General features: G+C 36.8%; 1 protein-coding gene across 1 annotated transcript; it reads left to right on the plus strand.

Moving 5' to 3' along the window:
- Window positions 1-1,671: 1,671 nt before the first annotated feature.
- Window positions 1,672-16,896, plus strand: LOC124159254 (dnaJ homolog subfamily C member 1-like). Its single transcript, XM_046534934.1, has 7 exons — window positions 1,672-2,547; window positions 2,620-2,721; window positions 2,803-3,021; window positions 3,099-3,205; window positions 6,798-7,254; window positions 15,887-16,252; window positions 16,616-16,896. Exons 1-7 carry the CDS (start codon window positions 2,401-2,403, stop codon window positions 16,781-16,783), a joined length of 1,566 nt encoding a protein of 521 aa, XP_046390890.1. The 5' UTR covers window positions 1,672-2,400; the 3' UTR covers window positions 16,784-16,896.
- Window positions 16,897-17,425: the final 529 nt, after the last annotated feature.

Raw genomic sequence — 17,425 nt, forward strand, 5'->3', positions numbered from 1 at the left:
GGGGCTCAGGCCCCATGGAGTCGGCACTACTGTTCCTCATTCCACATCCCCAGTGTTGTAGATCCCATCTCCTGCCATGATGCCGCTCAAACCATTAGGAGATTGCATGATTCGGCCAGTCGCAAAGATTTTAAAAAAGGATCATATAGAGATGACAAGATGTCTACTATTCAGAAAAATGCCAGGAATTAACTGTCAGGAGAAAGACATGAGAATAGTGGATTATGAAAAACAATTTCAGTGATAAGGACATGGCTAATTCACATTTTGGCAGAAAGGAAAATTCAGATATGATTGCAAATGTCCTCACTAGTTTCTATCAGTAAGACGTAACATGGCTTTTGTCATTGTTCATGCACACGGTGGATGCTGGTGCTAATGAGATAGATTACAGTTTGGAAAAATTTCTTTGGCTTTTTCTATATCCATTTTTGAGAAATGTTGTGTTGAAGTGCATCACCTACGCTGGCATTTTCTTTTGTGACCATTTTGCATACACCTGCCACATTCCTTGGATATCTTAAATATTTTCGTTGCAGGCTTCAATCCTACCCCAACAGGCCTTGAACGCAGTCAATACACCTTAATATATCATGTTGGCCTCAGATTCAATAAGCATACCTATGCAAAACAATTGATTTTGCAATCGATAAACAATTCACCCACCAATGTGTATCTGTATGCTTTCATGAAAAACATCACTTTTGACTGGAGTATAAAGTGCCTCAGAACGAAATTTTTTCTATAAGTCAAGGAATTATGATGGGGGGATCTTTTCATAGATATCATAGTTAAATGATTATCTTGGGAATTCCCAAGAATCTTATCCTGGTAATGTCAATATTCATGTATGTATGTAATTGTTGTAAATTTAACTTGACTTTAGCCTTGCAGATAAGTGTACTGCCAATGGTGAAACAATTTTATTATTTCGTCAATAAATAAAATGATTGGGTTGGGCGAAGCGCTATCATGCTTCCATGCAATTCGATACACGGTCGCGGAGATAGTGAAACCGGAATTGAAGTAAATTCACAGGTAACCTCTGCGTACAAGTGGGTTCAACCAGGGACAGCTGAAGGCGATTCTGTCGGCAAAACTGGAATATGTTATCATGACATGTGCTTTATCACATCGGACACGTAGTGTCACGTACTCATTTATTGAATTTAACGCATGCCAATTTTTAATGGCATAGAATTTAAAGGAGATCCGTAGGAGCGTTTCGTGATACTTATTTTAGGAAAATTATGTATTTTTAATGTTTTTTACGGCAGTTTCCAACTTGAAATTTTAACGAAAGTATTTTGAAGTCAGCGGGCGAAAATATCCATGTACCGATTGCGGCAGTGGCCGGTCTTATGTTTTGCCCAATTTTGCCGTTGCCGCATCCGCCGCATCTCCGCGACGTCAATGCGCGGTCAATGCGGCAGCGCGTAAGACTAAAAAAATACACAACTGTACATCATGACTGTTAGCACCACTCCAAATACACGCCTAAATATGCCAATAGAGTATTTAGAGTTGATTAAACTTTCTAAACATTACTTGAGAAATTCATTATTTTTCGGAATCAACGATTTCCACCAAACTTCTGCGTTATAAGGGCTTTTAAAAACTGATTTTATTGGCTAGCAATCATATGCGTCGACCGCGTACGCAGATTCTAGAATTGAAGGCCGTTGTGCGCTAGCGAAACTAATATTTTTGGCAAGTTGCTGATGTATGGATCAACAAGTACTGTGTGATTGTGTGCCACACAGGCGACGAACATGGTATTTTTTAAAGCTTAATGGAACTCACCTTTTGATCAATCGCTTTTAGGGTAATGGGCGGTCATTGTTACTTATAACTTAGCTGTAGTAATTGTAATTCATAGCTAGGTACTGACATAAATAACATTTTATTTAATGTTCAGCTAACATTTTCGTACTTAATGTTGGTTGTAAGTTAACGAATTGCTAATTGATGTACTTTCCAATACTCTTTATCGTTTTACTGTTAAGGGACTGAATGGGCTCAGCTTTTTTTCGGGATTTTCTCTTTTTGAGTGTGTAATCAAGCGTTGCAAACTTTTTATCTGCTTCATCGTGCCTGGTAGCGATTTGTGTCCAAGAATTTCATTCTTATTTTAGAAGGAAAGTGGGTTTATCTGTGTTACCATGGGCTATGGCCTGTTAATAGCTCTCTCAGTGAGTCAATGACATTTTAGCGTCAATGTGATTAATAAGGTTGTAATTATGTCAAACCAAACTCAATCTCAGCCTTATTTATTTGTTAGCGAGATTTGACATTGCATGAATTTGAGAACTAAGCCATATGGCATCGTAAACGCGGTCCGTATGCGTAGGAAGTGCAGGAATTTTAACCTCAAGTACAAAGGATAGAGTAAACTACACAATGGAGTATTATTCGTCGTTTCTGAAGCTAGTTTTAGCTTCCACGTTATTACAAATGGTGTCGTGTTGGGACAGCGAAGACTTGGAAATATTCGATCTTGTCGAAGAAGTCAATATCAACTTTTATCAGCTGCTACAAGTTCCAGAGGTATGTAAAGAGTGTGTACCCCTTCACTTGATAATTTTCATGGCGGTAACAAATTAAATAATTTTTTATTAGGACTCCAACGCTACAGAGATTAAGAAAGCATTTAGGAAGTTGTCGCTTGTTGTCCACCCTGATAAAAACGACGCTCCTGATGCAGATATACAATTTAGACAGGTGAGTTGAATACTTCTTGTTAGTAGCTGTGAGTGATTGTGATATTACTTTTTTAACCTAATCACCATTTTGCCTTGACAGCTTGCTGCTGTGTATGAAGTTTTAAAGGATAATAATAAAAGATCTAAGTACGATCTAGTCCTGAAAAATGGCTTGCCTAACTGGCATGAAGCTGTGTACTACTATCGTCGAGTGCGGAAGATGGGCCTTCTTGAGATGATGATCATCCTCTTTGTGATTGTCACTTTAGGGCAGTACATAGTGTGTTGGGCCGCTTATTTGGAAAAGAAATATGTTGCGGTAAGGTGATCCCAGTTGCATATAACATTTCTCGTTTTCTGTATTCAGTCATTGCAAAAGCTGAAATTTTCCTTTAGGAGCAGAATATGAACTCCAAGGCGAAGAAAATTCAAAAGAAGCAGAAAAAATCGAAGGCAGAGGCGATTGTATCAACCGAACCAGTGATAGAAATTCCTCCTCCAAGGTAACACTAAGAATTAGGTGATCATTTTAGTTCAGAAATCAGTTGATGTACCATGTTAACTATATTCTCAAATTTTGTTGCAATGGATTGATTCAGGGGCAGTAAGTCCTCAGGGCTATTGCCAATCATTTGAGCAGACTGTTATGTGGCATATACTGCAGCAAAGCCTTTAAATTGTCTGGCAGCAATCCATTGGCTCATGGGAATGACTCTTTAAACTACTTTGTTCTTCTTCTAATTATCAATGGATGCTCAGGCAAGTTGCGAGTGAGAAGAGTGCTCCAATTGATAACTGAATGCTCACATTGAGTGGCTTGAGCAGTCGTGCCTGGTAGGAAATTCTACACATACTGTCATGAGTGCACTTTTTACCCATTCCCTCTGAATGTGTCCTTTGATATTATGGTCTTGTAATACATCTATGAGCCCACTACGATGCAGGCTGCTAGCTGGTAGTGCTTGGCTTAAATAAGGATTATTACTATCCTATCAAACAAAGGAAACTTTGCGACCATAGGCAATTTTAATAGGTGATTATTAAGACATGTTTCCCTAAGCTCTGTGCCTCATGCATGCATTGGTAATCTCAGGTGATCTAAAAATCCTGGCTACTCGTATAGAAACTCTGTCCCTGTGACGTCACGTGGAGTGGAATCGCATGGGCGCCAATCTGGCCTTTTTCAAATGAGGTTAAAATTGACCATTAATATTCGTCTAAACTGGGCTTTCTAAAGCCAAATAATTTGTGTACTATGAATACACTAATGGTGGGTAACGAATTGCAAACAATGTCTTTTGTTTTCTTTGATGAAGGAAACTACCCTATTTTATCAGTCACACCATGAGAGATGACGGAATTATAAAAATAATCGTGGAAGGATAAGTGTAAGGGAAGAACGGCAGAGGTAAGACACGGATGGGATGAATAGGGCAGGAGATGAAATATGTAAAGCACGAGTATTATGTAGGTGTTAACCAAATTAGTTAATGAGAGAATGAGTGGAGAGCTACACCATACTAATCTAAGGAATTATGACTGTTGATGATGATGACAGAATAGACCCTATTCTACATATGCCTGTATCTCTAATATAGAAATTTTACAGTTGAAATTTACAGATTGGAGATACATGCGAGCTTCAACGAGAGTCAAATTTACATTCTCTGAAAATTTCAAGATATGTAATAGCGTAGATTTTGACAAGTAATACGACATGGGTTATTGATCACTGCATTCATACACAAATTCTTTGATAAAAGGAACCCTTCCTTCAACATCCACATACAATAGGGTGGTTTCCTATTATTTTTTTATTGCCTATATCGGAAGATTATTACTCCTGGAGTACATATTTCGCGCTTTTAGATTTTTAAATGACGATATCTATTTTTCGCGATTAAATGAAAAGTGAAAATTTTCAAGCGCGCGAAAACGCAACGGGTAAGGAAATCTCTCCGTGTGACGTATTTCTGGTTCCCCCTCCCATCTTGTGAGGTGACCTTGATCGAGGCTCTGAGCGCTGATAGGACGTAGGATGCTAGAGGGTAGCTGAGTACCTTGCTGGCTGGTAGTGCTTGGCTTAAATAAGGATTATTAATACCTTATCAAACGAAGGAAACTTTCCAACCATAAGCAGTTTTAATTGGTGATTATTAAGACATGTTTCCCTGAGCTCTGCGCCTCATGCATGCATTGGTAATCTCAGACGATGTATAACTCCTATCTTCTCCTATAGAAACTAGGTCCCTGTGACGTCACGTGGAGTGGCATCGCATGGGCGCCAATCTGGCCCTTTTCAAATGAGGATAAAAATGGACCATGGCCATTCGTCTAAACCGGTATTTATAAAACGAAATAATTTGTATATTATGAATACAGTAATGGTGGGTAACAAATCGCAATCAATGCCTTCGGTTTCTTTGATGAAGGAAACTACCCTATTATAAAATTAACAGCGAGAGAATTTGGAGAAAGATGCAGTATATGAAATATATGATACTAGCCGCTCATTTACAGAAAACTCATCTCCTAGTATCATGCCGAAAGGGTTAGTAGCACAGAAGTTTTTTTTTTTAACAGACTGGTTATCCATTTGGAGTAAAAGTAATGGACAAATCTCGCAATATGAAGTCTCAACGAATCCCAGTAAAATATATATATGCATAAACTAGAACATATGCTCATCATAACATCACTACTACCTATATCTCCATCTTCGCTGGCCTCTGTACAGGACACAACATTGATCAAGGCTACGTCTTATACTTGGACCATGAGTGTTATTGGTTCTTTGATTGAAATCTTATGGCATGCCATTTTGAGTGTTATGAGTTAGCAATTCAGGGGAAAGTTGCATGCCAAAAATTCTTTAATTGTTCTTGCTTTGTTATAAAATGTTGCAGTCATAATATTGGCAAGGAATCAGAACTAACAGGATTGTTATCAGGCACAATCTCATTATAATTTTTGTACCTTGAGGGGGCTAGCTCTGATGATAGTTAGCTTAAATCATCCCTTAACACGTTGTGCACCGAGGTATTTAAATTCCTAGGAATGCCGATTTGGAAATATGTGCCTATTAGTGGCGTAGTCCCTTTGGTTTAAACGTGGTTAAAAAGCTAATGTTTAGAATATGACTTTGCCTAATCAAACGTAATGATGCATCAATTCATTATGAATAACAAACAACAACTGAAAACGTACTAACGAATATGTATTGTACACTTTAAAATTGTTTAGGTTGACGCGCCTAAATGACGATTTTCATGGCGAACTTCATCCTTTGGTGTATTTAACTTTGCACCCGTGCGCGTGACTGCGTACAAAGTCACTTGTTCCTTCGGTACTTTGAAAATCGTCGCCGCAGACCAGCGGAAAATAAGGGTTTTTCTCCCCGACAGTGGCTTAGTAAGCACGACCCTCGCCACATGTGCCACAGTGTGGACTTGTGACGTCAACATCTTGTTCGGTAAAACCCATCCCGAAGTTCGCTCTGAGAAGATGGCTTGGTGGTGTAACAGGTAGCACGCCTGACCGGCAATCGGGAGATCCAGGTTCGAATCTCGGCTAAGTCAAATATTTTTTCATGGCGAACTTCATCCTTTGGTGTATTTGACGAGAATCTTTGTCATCAGTCCGGAACGTTCGGGAAAAAATGACGAGAATTCTCGCCATCCGTACGCAGTGTGTTAAGAGTCATAATTTGGTACAAAAATTTATGAAATTGGTATGCGTGTTGGTGTTTAAATCATCGGGAATGCCGTTTCCATTGTCCTTGAAGCTACTTCCATTGAACTTAGTACATGACTTTCTTGAGTGATCGGATGTAATACATATTTAGCTCTCAGTGAGGAAAGATATTTAAACATGAAGTACCATTGAGACATACCAAAGTGATGGAGGAGGTCACTGAAAAAATGTACTTGTGATGGTGAAAAAAATGGCTCATGCCATCATTTTCATGTTCCTGAAAATCAGGTTTCAAAGCTGTCTTATAGTGATATATAAATTAATGATAAGGTGTAAAATGCTGTGGCAAAAGATTTGTTTAGATACTGCTTCCCCCCTAATATTACATATTCTATTTTTCAGCATGTATGATATCTTGCCTGTGCAAATTGTTCGGTTGCTCTGGTTCTGTATTCGAACGCTGCCCACGTGCTACCAGATGGCACGAGATTATTGGGAAGAATGGCGGCGATTTTTAGGTGATGAAGATTTGTTGGATGATGAAGAAGAGGAAGATGATACTGGAGTTAAGAAGCGGGCGAGGCGGAGGAAAGTCTTCGAGCTCCCGGAGATGACAGAGGATGGAATGGGCACGTCCAACGAAAAGGAGGAAAACTGTGATGCTTGCAGTGAGGAATCCAGTCTGAAACCTGCACAGTCGAGGACAGCGCCAGTTTCTGGGGGGCTCTGGACAGATGACGACTTGATTGAGTTAATTAAGCAGATCAAGAGGTTTCCCCAGGGCACACTAGATCGATGGGAGAAGATAGCCTACGCTATGAATCGATTAGTTCCTGAAGTCACTTTCATGGCAAGAAAGGTAAACAATTAATGAAATAACATTTTATATTTCCACGTGGAAAAATATTTTGAGAATTTTTTGATGTAGTTTTTATGCAGTTTGTTATTGGGTAATTAAAAAAAAATATTTTGAAATACTCTCCTTGAATGCTAAGCAGGCCACTATGAGAAATATTTGGTGTTTCGACAAATGTGCGTTTATGCCTAATTTTTTTAATTGCATAGTTTTGGAGCCTTTATTTTGTTACTGCTGTGAGTTATAAAGTCAATTTTTTTTGGATTTGTGATATAATTAACAGCTTCCTTGGGTTCTTACGTTGTTACATCACTTTTTCTTAAATAATACATGTGGTTAGAGAGCAATTAGGGCTTGGCTTTTTTTTTGAAACAGTTGATTCCTATAGCTTGGTACCTAAAGACACGCGCATTTTTCTGTATTTCATTAAATTGCGTACTTGAGCTACTCACGATGATAAATGGATTACCTTAACCCTCTCGCAGTTGTTGAAGACCCACAGTCTTGCCAAGTGGGTGACTACTTCTCAGCCACTCCTCTTTGCCTTGCTTCAGGCTCACGTAGTTTGTTGTTTGCACTCTTGTGAGCAATACCTCAATAAGCAGTTGTCCCTTTACTAGTGAATGAACCCTAACTCTAATAACAGAGATGGGTTAAGTGCCATAAAAATTTATCTGGGCTCAGTTACAGTTACTTTGAATAGTTTGTTATCTGTTAAGCCAGAATCACACAGTCATTGTTTTCTATCCCTTCTAAGGGACAGCTTGAGTGATTGCTTCAATGATGGCTGAAAAAATGACCGTGATCATTTTCTGCGAGATGGGAGTCCCATCCCTTTTTCCATTGCTGAAACCATCTCCGGCACCATCCTTCAGCCAATCAGAATGCACGGCTATTAACAGAAATTTTAACGCTGTGCTTGACTTTCAATTGAATGACAGTTGTAAGTACGGAAAGGGACGGTGAAAGATGTGGAAATAGGGACGGTGCCAATGACCATGTGATTCAGAAAATGATGGGTAGAGCAATCCCTTTTTAATAGGGATGGTCAGATCGGATACTTCGGATCCAAATATCCACGGATATTGCCCTTCATCGGATCCTTCGGATCCAAATTCGCTGAAGATATCATCTGGATCTGAAATTTAAAATTTATGATTCAGTGAATGCAGCGTCCCATCCGAGGGAGTGGAAAGATTTTCGATTCTACCTTCGCATGTGCCGTTGCACTGCGATGCTTGGCCTACTCTTAGGTTTTTTAAGTAAGGTAAACATTTTTATTGACATAAAGGGACATTGACATCATGTGCGTGGACTGTGAGGTGAAACTATCACGGGGAATTGGAAAATGCACCTCACCCCAACTAAAGCATTTGCAGGTGAAACACAAGTCAGTATGCGACGATAAAGTGATAAAATTCTGGGGAAACTTATGTGAGGAATATCAAAAATCAGTCAATGGTTTATCCAAAGATTGAAACCTATTTTCATTTCCAAACGCAAGCGTAACAGTTTACATCCTGAGCTAGTAAAGATTTCATTGTTTTTAAAAAATAATTTGAAAGCTTATAAAAACTATTTTTAATCAGTAAAAATTTTTAGACGTGTATGTAAATCTAAATAGAATTCCTTTGATTGTATTTACCCTGAAGAAACTTGAATAATTACTTCGTTTATAGCAGACAATTGAAAATGCAAGAGGATCCGAAAATATCCGAAGATCCGGCTCCAAAAATCAAGGATCCGATCTGGATCTGAAAGAAATCCCGGATCTGTCTATCCCCACTTTTTAGGTCACTGAAAAGCTATTGCTGGAACTATCACTTTGAGGAATGGAAAAAAAATGATCCTGTGGTTTGGGCTTCAGAATCACCTGTTACAATTTAGAAAAGTAACTGGTTGCAGTTAACCCTTAGCTACACGTGCCCGCGAGGATAGCGCCAGTGCACGCTTGCTGATTTTTTGCCACACTTAAATATTTTTTGTTTTTCCTAAGTATAAATTAAAATTTTCAGGTATTTTAACGCATTTGGATAACTTCTAATAATTAAAAGCACTTTAAATATTTGTCTCTTTCATTTATGAACAAAAATAAAGCATATTAATATGCAAATTTCTTGATAAATACACTTGTACTTCTGTACTTTCTTGTACTTTGAATAATTTTTCTGAAGGAATTGCAGACAATAGAGTTCTTGGTCGAGGAAAAAGTACAGAAATAGAATACCAAAGTACACCACCAGTGATCTATACGCAGTAAAGGCACTATTTCGAATTTTTGAGAAATGCGGCGAAATCCCCACTTAGCCTTTAACTAAGGGTGAAAAGATGCTTTCAGTTATTTTTCTGAAAACTTTTAATAAGTCTCCGAAGCTTTGGTTAAGGGCAAGTTGAAGATGTATACAATAAGAAGTATTTGTTATTTCCTTGTAAATCTTGCTTTCATTAAGAATGAATTATGGAGGAAAGAAGTTGGGATGGGAGATCATTCTATGCAACACAATTGGTTGAGTTTTATTAAACTACAAATTGAAACTCTTTACTTTGGACTAACATTTTAATCCGTTGCATTTATGAATTTAGTGAAAATTATCAGACACCATCTGTGAGACTAAAAGGACAGGATGGAGCTTGAAAAAAATCTTACATGTCTTACAAATGTGTCGGGATGGGTATGTCTGCCAAATACATCTTAAGAACTCTGATGTTACTGAAACAACAGATAACAGATAGTCTAACAGATACCTAACAGATAGTCTAACAGATACCTAAACATAAATTAGCAGCTAAGTCTTCTTGGCAACGATATAATGACGATTGTGCCATTTACGGTCCCCACATCGTGGGAATTGATTTTGAAAAAAATAGCAATTATATCCCCGGAATGTGAACAACTCAACTACATATATACATATTTATTAATTGACATTTTTACAATTGTCTTGAACTTACTGTTGTCTTTGTCAATCTTGACTTTGGGTTCAACATCCTAACAGCTCCTAAAGTAGTGTGGTCAAGCATCCACAAGAAACAAAGTATTTGTCATTTTATTGAAAAACATTGAAATATGGCCTTCTAATCATAATCTGTTAAAAACACCTCCTTTTGTTTGGAAAAAGCATTGAACAAGTGAATAGTACTTTGGGTATTATGGTAATGCTTGCTGATGCTTGGAAAAAAGACTTTGACTTTGAACTATGTGGTTGTGACTTGAAAATAATATGTATATGATGTGTTATATCATAGCATTTAAAATTGATAATAACAATGAGTCAATAATAAAGAAAATAAACTGTGGACACTTCAACACACTACTTAAAGGGCTCTTGGGATGTTGTACATGAAAGATTGAGAAAGACATCAGTGGGTTCCAGCAGCTTGTGAAAGTGCTAATTAATATACCTATACGTACAGTAGCAGAAAAAATTAATGCACAGCTCATTGGCATCGTAAAGCGGCCAGTTCAGCAACTACTTGTCTTCCGAAAATTTGCCCTTGTAATGCTCTCATACAACCAGGAATTTTAAAAGCTATATGCCCTTTGTACCGGGGAAATAATCATATCCGTTGCATTATGACAACAGGCAAAAGATCCTGCTACGTATTCTTCCCCATATTCTCCGAAGTATGCTTCGACTACAACTCACCTATAATGGAGTTTAATCTCGTTGGGATATCTGTGAACACAGCCAACATATTGGACATGGAGATTGCCTTAGGACACAATTGTTCTGGTGGCGTTGTGGGTAAAGTAACAAGCTACGAATCAGAGGTTCCACAAAACAAGTCTCAGTGACGGATTACACACTGTGGACATTTTCTGACCTTAAAAGTTTGAAAAACCTATCACGAGGTCCAGAGGATGTTGTATGGTAACTGAATTCGTACATGCTAATTTATTTGTTGAAATTCAAAACCTATCTTGCACAACCATTGGGGTAGTTGACTGTGGACTGAATTTTGACAACCTTTTCCACGTCGTCCAGCCCCACTTCAAGGCTCCTAACATTAGCTGCATGTGCGATGTGTCACGAGCTACTCTTCCTCCCTCATTTCAAGGGAAAAATCATAGGAAGTTCCGTAGGATTGAGTGAAGGCAGAATATTGAGCCGCCCAAACTCAGTAGTTTTCAATCGCTAAATTTTGGGTGTCTGTGTATGTATTTCATCAGAAGCATTGAGCAAATGATTGAGCTAACACAATACAGTGGAACCTTGTTAAAGCGAGTACGGGCTATAGCGACACCCCCGCTATTACGAGAGATAGCCGATGCACCGTCAATTGACCCTATAATTAGCGTGTTAAAAAATTCGTTTTTACGAGACCTTTTCGGTGTTGGCTCTCGCCATAGCTAGGGTTTCACCGCCGGAAAACTTTCATGAAGACTCCTTAACCTCTGTAATTGCTAGCGATCTGTTAGAAATGAACTTAATGGAGTGCTCAGTCTCAAATTTATGTGGTAAACTGTCGTTCGATAAATATAATGATGACGAAACAATGCTTTGCATGATTTTTATTCAGTGCGGCGCTTATAAATTGTTTGAATAGTTGGTCGTTATTTGAGTAAGGAAATTTAGTGATGCAAAAAAACATTGCCTTTCGTCTGGATTTATGCTTACGTTTATCGGATAGATGTTTATCTGTCGCCGCACCACTCCTGTTCCTGCATATCTGTTCGCAACAGGTATATTGGCTATTATTTGCTCCACCTCCGGTAAAGCGACAATTCGCTATAGCGAGTGTTTATTAGTGCACCGTGGGGTGTCGTTATATCGAGGTTTCACTGTATTTGGCTTGCCTTAAAATTTTCTGACAAAATGTGAATTACACATACATAAAAATAATATTTCATCATTATCATGGTTTTGTGTTATTTCGAAGTCTTAGAAATATTTGACTCTTGGCATTTTCTGTTGTTTATTTAGTCCATACTTTCAGTTTGTAATGACTTTTAACACTCGACATAGGTTTAACAATAGAATAGAGCTCTATTTTGCATGGGAATTTTGCATCAGAAATGCTGTTTTAAGACATTTATGTTAATTTGCATACTAAGTTATAAAATCTCCTAATCTGGTGATTTTTGTTGTTTTAAATAGAAAAGACAAAGTTACAAACTGAAATGCAGTGAATATAAAATGAGTTGCTCATTACCTTTACCTATCAACGAAGAATTTTATTCTTGCTATTACATGAATGGCCATTCATTGCAACATCTTCATTTTGTGGCTGAATTTCCAATATTCTCTATTCTATGAACAGGTGTGATTGTTTTTTGACCATCCCGTGAATTATAGTATTTGTTCTAATCTTGCCATTTTCTTAACAAAAAAATATTACCAGTAAGCTGCTGAATGTTTACTAACAATTTTCCTCATGTACAGCAGACTTCCTTTTCAATTTCTTATAAGGGATTTACTTCCATGATTGTTGTGTGGTTGAAATGTGCATTAAAGATGGACTGGTAAAGCAGTCTACTTAAACAAAATAACAGGTAAATGAGTTTGAGTGTGAACATTAAATACTTTGCAGAACCGATTCGGATACAAGAAAGGAAAAGATAGGTAAAAAACGGCATGGTAAATTGGTACAGCATATCTGCTTTAGGGAAGAGGGGAATTATGCAGGATTTGATAAAGAAAGCTTGCATCAAAGATGGGATTTGATAAAATAGAACATTCAGTTTGAGTAAGAGGAAATGGATTCAAGGATTAATAGATTGATTATGTCTGAAATTCATAAGGAAAAATATATCAGTCCATGAGATGTATCAATGTTTAGCTAGGAAAATATTTATAATAATTTGATTATTGCGGATAAATTCTAAAAAAAGTCATTGTTTCCTATTTGCTCAATCATGGAGTCGAATTCCATTAAGTCCCTTTTCACCCATTCAAATTTCTGTAATATGTATTTGTAGTTTTCTAAATAACTTTGCAGTAGATGAAAATGATAATTATGTATTACTTTTCTGATTATCAGTTTTTGTCAGTTTACAGAATTGAAAAACATTTAAAGCTGAGTTCAGATACATCTATTTTAATAGAATCTATCTAATTTTCAATTAATGTTCTTAGTCAAATATGCATTTGTAGGGATCATATATGTGATAAAAAATCAGAGTTTTGAAGAAATTATGAAGATCGCAAACGTCTATTTATACCTGTTATTTTTGCACGAGAGCAATCGGTTAGTGACCAAATTGATCAATTGCTTTCGATATCTTTAAGAAAGAAATTATTGAAGTTTAAATTGGACATAAAATTTTCTGTAGCCTAAATTAATTCATCCTAAATCTTTTCTTTTTAATTGCAATTGTCGCTTTTTTGCAAAATTAAAACCTTTTCAAAGGAAATTGGGTGAAAACTAATTATTTTATTACTTTATTTTTACCTTTACTTTATTCATTTAACATTCATGGATAAACCAGTTTAGTAACACACATATCAAGAATCATTAACTCTCATGCCTTTTGTTGTGTTTATTATGGAAGAAGTAAAAACATTTGCTACATCAATGCAAATAGTTAATGAGGTGGAAGATAGTAAAAGTTCATGAGTAGATATTTAATTTTGAAATGGTTCACATCATGGGAGAATTATTATTATTTTTAATACATATTAACTAATGCTAACAAAGGCAACACCATTTCAGGCTCCAGGTTTTATTCCTTACCTTGGATGTACCTCTGTGAAATATAAGGGTCCTTCTCTGTTGGAAGTATATTCTGTATAGTTGATGAATGAGGCAAGTTGTTTCTCTTAAGAATTGTTTGTCTGTTCAACTGTTTTGTTTAATTGTTTTTCAATAGTGCTCTTATGTATTAGTCAACAGTAAATTGTGGTTGTTTTTTTATTGCATATATATAAGTTGACTTGTGCATCAAGTCTTATGGTGTTTTTGTGTGTTATGTTACTAGAGGCTCATTAATTTTAAATTGTGTCATTAAAAAGTGATGGATGTTCTGAAAAAGTTATTGGTTATTATGGAAATGTATTTTGATTGAGAAAATCACTGTGAACCTCATAACTAATTTTTAATTGATTCATTTTGCTACAGGAAAGTGTTAACTGCGATGTTCTGTAGTAGAGACTGGGTGTTGGAAAGTCAATTCGATTCAAATAAAAAATTGATTTTCTCACTCCAATTTTCAATTTAAGTAAAGCCAATTTTTAAAAAATCTATCCAAATCAATTCTTGCCCATCAATTTTTTATTTTTAGCTTGCTTCAGTATTTGTATTTTGCCGTATTGCTTTGTATAGTTTGATTTCTTTACAAGAGTATTCATAGGTTGGTCATAGTTTTGTTCATATATGTTGGATAAGAAATTGAAACCTCTAAGCATACATTTGGCAATAATAGAGAGACCTAATGGCTGCAAATACTGAAAATGCTGTGGAGTGAGAGTATGAAGGGGAATGCTTGGATTTGACTGCGAGTGGAAATGAGATGTGCTGAACACCTGTATACCGTTCAGACCATGAATCGATCGTCAAAAAAGTAGGGTGAACATTTAGCTACAGTAAAAGCTTCTTCTTAGTCAGAAGTAACATAATGGCAGAGTGGTCTCCTTTGAAGCCATTGAGGAGATCTCAGGATTGTGATTTGCAATTTTTTTAAACATCGTAGACATCTGGGTTGTACACAAAAATTAAGAATCATTAATACTCAATAAGAATCTTATGGGGTACAATGCTATTTTGGGTTTTTGGTTGAATTTCTTGCTAATGACCAATATTTCCATAACATTCGTATTGTATGGAAGAGATGCTAGAAAAACATGCCTCACAGAACTGAAGGCCTTTTTTGGGCTATCACATTTCGCTGAGGTGGAAAAATTGAACCTCATCAATATAAAAAAATTAATAGTAAACAAAATGTTGACAATTTCTCTTTTCAGGATTCATTCTGCATGTATTTAATGATATATTATAACAATATTTTGCTGATTCTCCTGCTAGTTAGGCCGGGTTAACTGATCTGTCATTTGTAGTCCTATGTAGGAGTGGACCCCACAGTTTCCTGAATTTTTACATTTGAAGAAATCCATGTGGACTTATTCCCCAACGTTTAACAATCTTCTTGGTTGATGTTCAATGGTCTTTTCACTATTTTTTGGGCTCTCTGATTAATCTGAAAAAGCAATCAGTAGGACCAGTGAAGTATAGTTGTACTGTGCAAATAAAAGTGGAATGAATCCCCTGAAAAAAGAAATTTTCTAAACTGCTAAGTCCTTCAGAAAAAATTCACTGCAACAGTTTTTACAGATTTAATGAATTCATTGAATTTCCCCGCATTTATGTCAGTATATTCTTATGTTACATAATTGGTCTTAAGTTAGCCGTTTGGAAGGATAATTAAGTAGAGTAGCGATTGCTATAAAAAAAGCAGTTTTTGTATGTTGAATGTGTACGTATATATTTTTGAACAATGATAGGATATCATTGACAATCAGTTGTTGATTTACTGTTGATCATGCATTTTTCATTCTCCATTGAAATAGATTTAATGACAGACATTAAAATTGTTTGTCTTCATCGATGGCATTATGCAGGATTTCAACTGGATAATCCAACCTTCTTATTATTAAAATAAGGGATTATTCTGAATTCTTCTTATTTATTGTTTGTGTAGGTGAAAGAAGAAGGTTATCGGGTGAATGCTGTTCCTGGCATCATCCCAACGTCTGCGGAAGGGAGTGCAGAGGGTGAAGAGTGGCAGCTGGAAAAGCCTCGGAAAGTGAAGACGAAAGGGGGGAAACTGGGGAAGACGCTGCAGGAGACGTCGGGCGATGGCCAAATGAAGGAGACCTCCAATGCAGATGAGGATATGGGGAAAAGCACTGGTGCCTCATCGGTGGTGGCTAGCAATTCTCACACTCCAGAGGTTTTGTGGTCTCAGGTCGAACAGAAAGCCCTGGAAAATGCCTTACTCAAGTATCCAAAAGGGACCCTGGAGCGATGGGACAAGATAGCAAAATGTGTTCCTGGGAAGAGAAAGGTATGTACTTATCTAGTCTCTGAAAGATTGGACCCCAACTTTTCGTCAGTATTTCTGGAATTTTGATGCAAAAATTTTTACTAAATCATAATTGGGGTTGGAAAAAGTGGAATGTTCTTAGCGGTAATTTTATGTCATTTTCTGTTTGCTTTAGCAAACTTTACCTAGTCATTAGCGGAGGAAAATGATTTTCATCTCTGTATTTCAATTCTGCCTGTTGCAAAGAAATTTCTCATTCCTAATTTACTTTCGTATGAAATATTATATTTATATCAAGTGTTATTAGTTGATGTTAAATAATTGTTGGGTGGTTCATTAAGAATAGTATGGGGTTTCAAAGCTTTGTAACTTAATTAATTTCAGGAGGATTGTATGCTACGGTATAAATTATTGGTGGAGCTGGTTAAGAAAAGGAAAGAATCTCAAGAAAAATCTCCAACTGTTGAAAACAGTAAATCAATTATCCAATCCAGTGAAGAAAAATCTCAAACTGATGAAAACAACTCGGGAGGATTGTATGCTACGACATAAATTATTGGAGGAGCTTGTTAAGAACAGGAAAGAACCTCAAGAAGAATCTCATACTGTTGAAAGCCAAGGAAATGAATTGTGATTTTTTTGTTAAATAAATTTATTACATATTACACATTCTATTGACTTAATTTGTCGCAGCCCATTTGGAAGGAGAAGATTATGGGGCGAGTGATTCCCTGACAGCAATGACCTCAACGTGTACAATTTATGGAATGTTTCTTTTAATATATACATACTTAGTGAGATGGGCTTTAGTCACCAAGTTGTGATGAAATTTGGGAATTTGGTATGGAGTTGCCACATAGGATAGTTATCTGTTTTTGATTCAATATCAGGTAAGTTCAAGTGTAATTGGTATGAATGTTAGTCATGGAATGAAAGTGGCTTTGAGATAAAATGGCCAAAATGACATTTTTATGGGTAAATAGTCATTGTTGTTACTACCCAATTAGGGCTTAGGCTCTCTGGTACATCTGCCCCACCGTATGTTAATGTAAAGACCCAGCCTCAAATCCATGTGGTTGGTTGGGGTGAAGATATCAAGCTCTTAATGAGTTGTAAGAAGTTAAGAAGACCGGTCAGGGGTGTGGGAATTTTAATAGAAGTACCCAGCAGTATGAGGATCCTATAAAGCGCATG

The sequence above is a fragment of the Ischnura elegans genome, chromosome 5 (assembly GCF_921293095.1).
Source record: "Ischnura elegans chromosome 5, ioIscEleg1.1, whole genome shotgun sequence".
In the NCBI taxonomy this organism is placed as follows: Eukaryota; Metazoa; Arthropoda; class Insecta; order Odonata; family Coenagrionidae; genus Ischnura; species Ischnura elegans.

Excerpts from the sequence above, each read along its gene's own strand:
- LOC124159254 (XM_046534934.1), top strand. The coding sequence starts at position 2,401 with ATGGAGTATTATTCGTCGTTTCTGAAGCTAGTTTTAGCTTCCACGTTA. Across the intron at positions 2,548-2,619 it reads AGCTGCTACAAGTTCCAGAG|GACTCCAACGCTACAGAGAT; the intron begins GTATGTAAAGAG and ends ATTTTTTATTAG. Across the intron at positions 16,253-16,615 it reads GTGTTCCTGGGAAGAGAAAG|GAGGATTGTATGCTACGGTA; the intron begins GTATGTACTTAT and ends AATTAATTTCAG.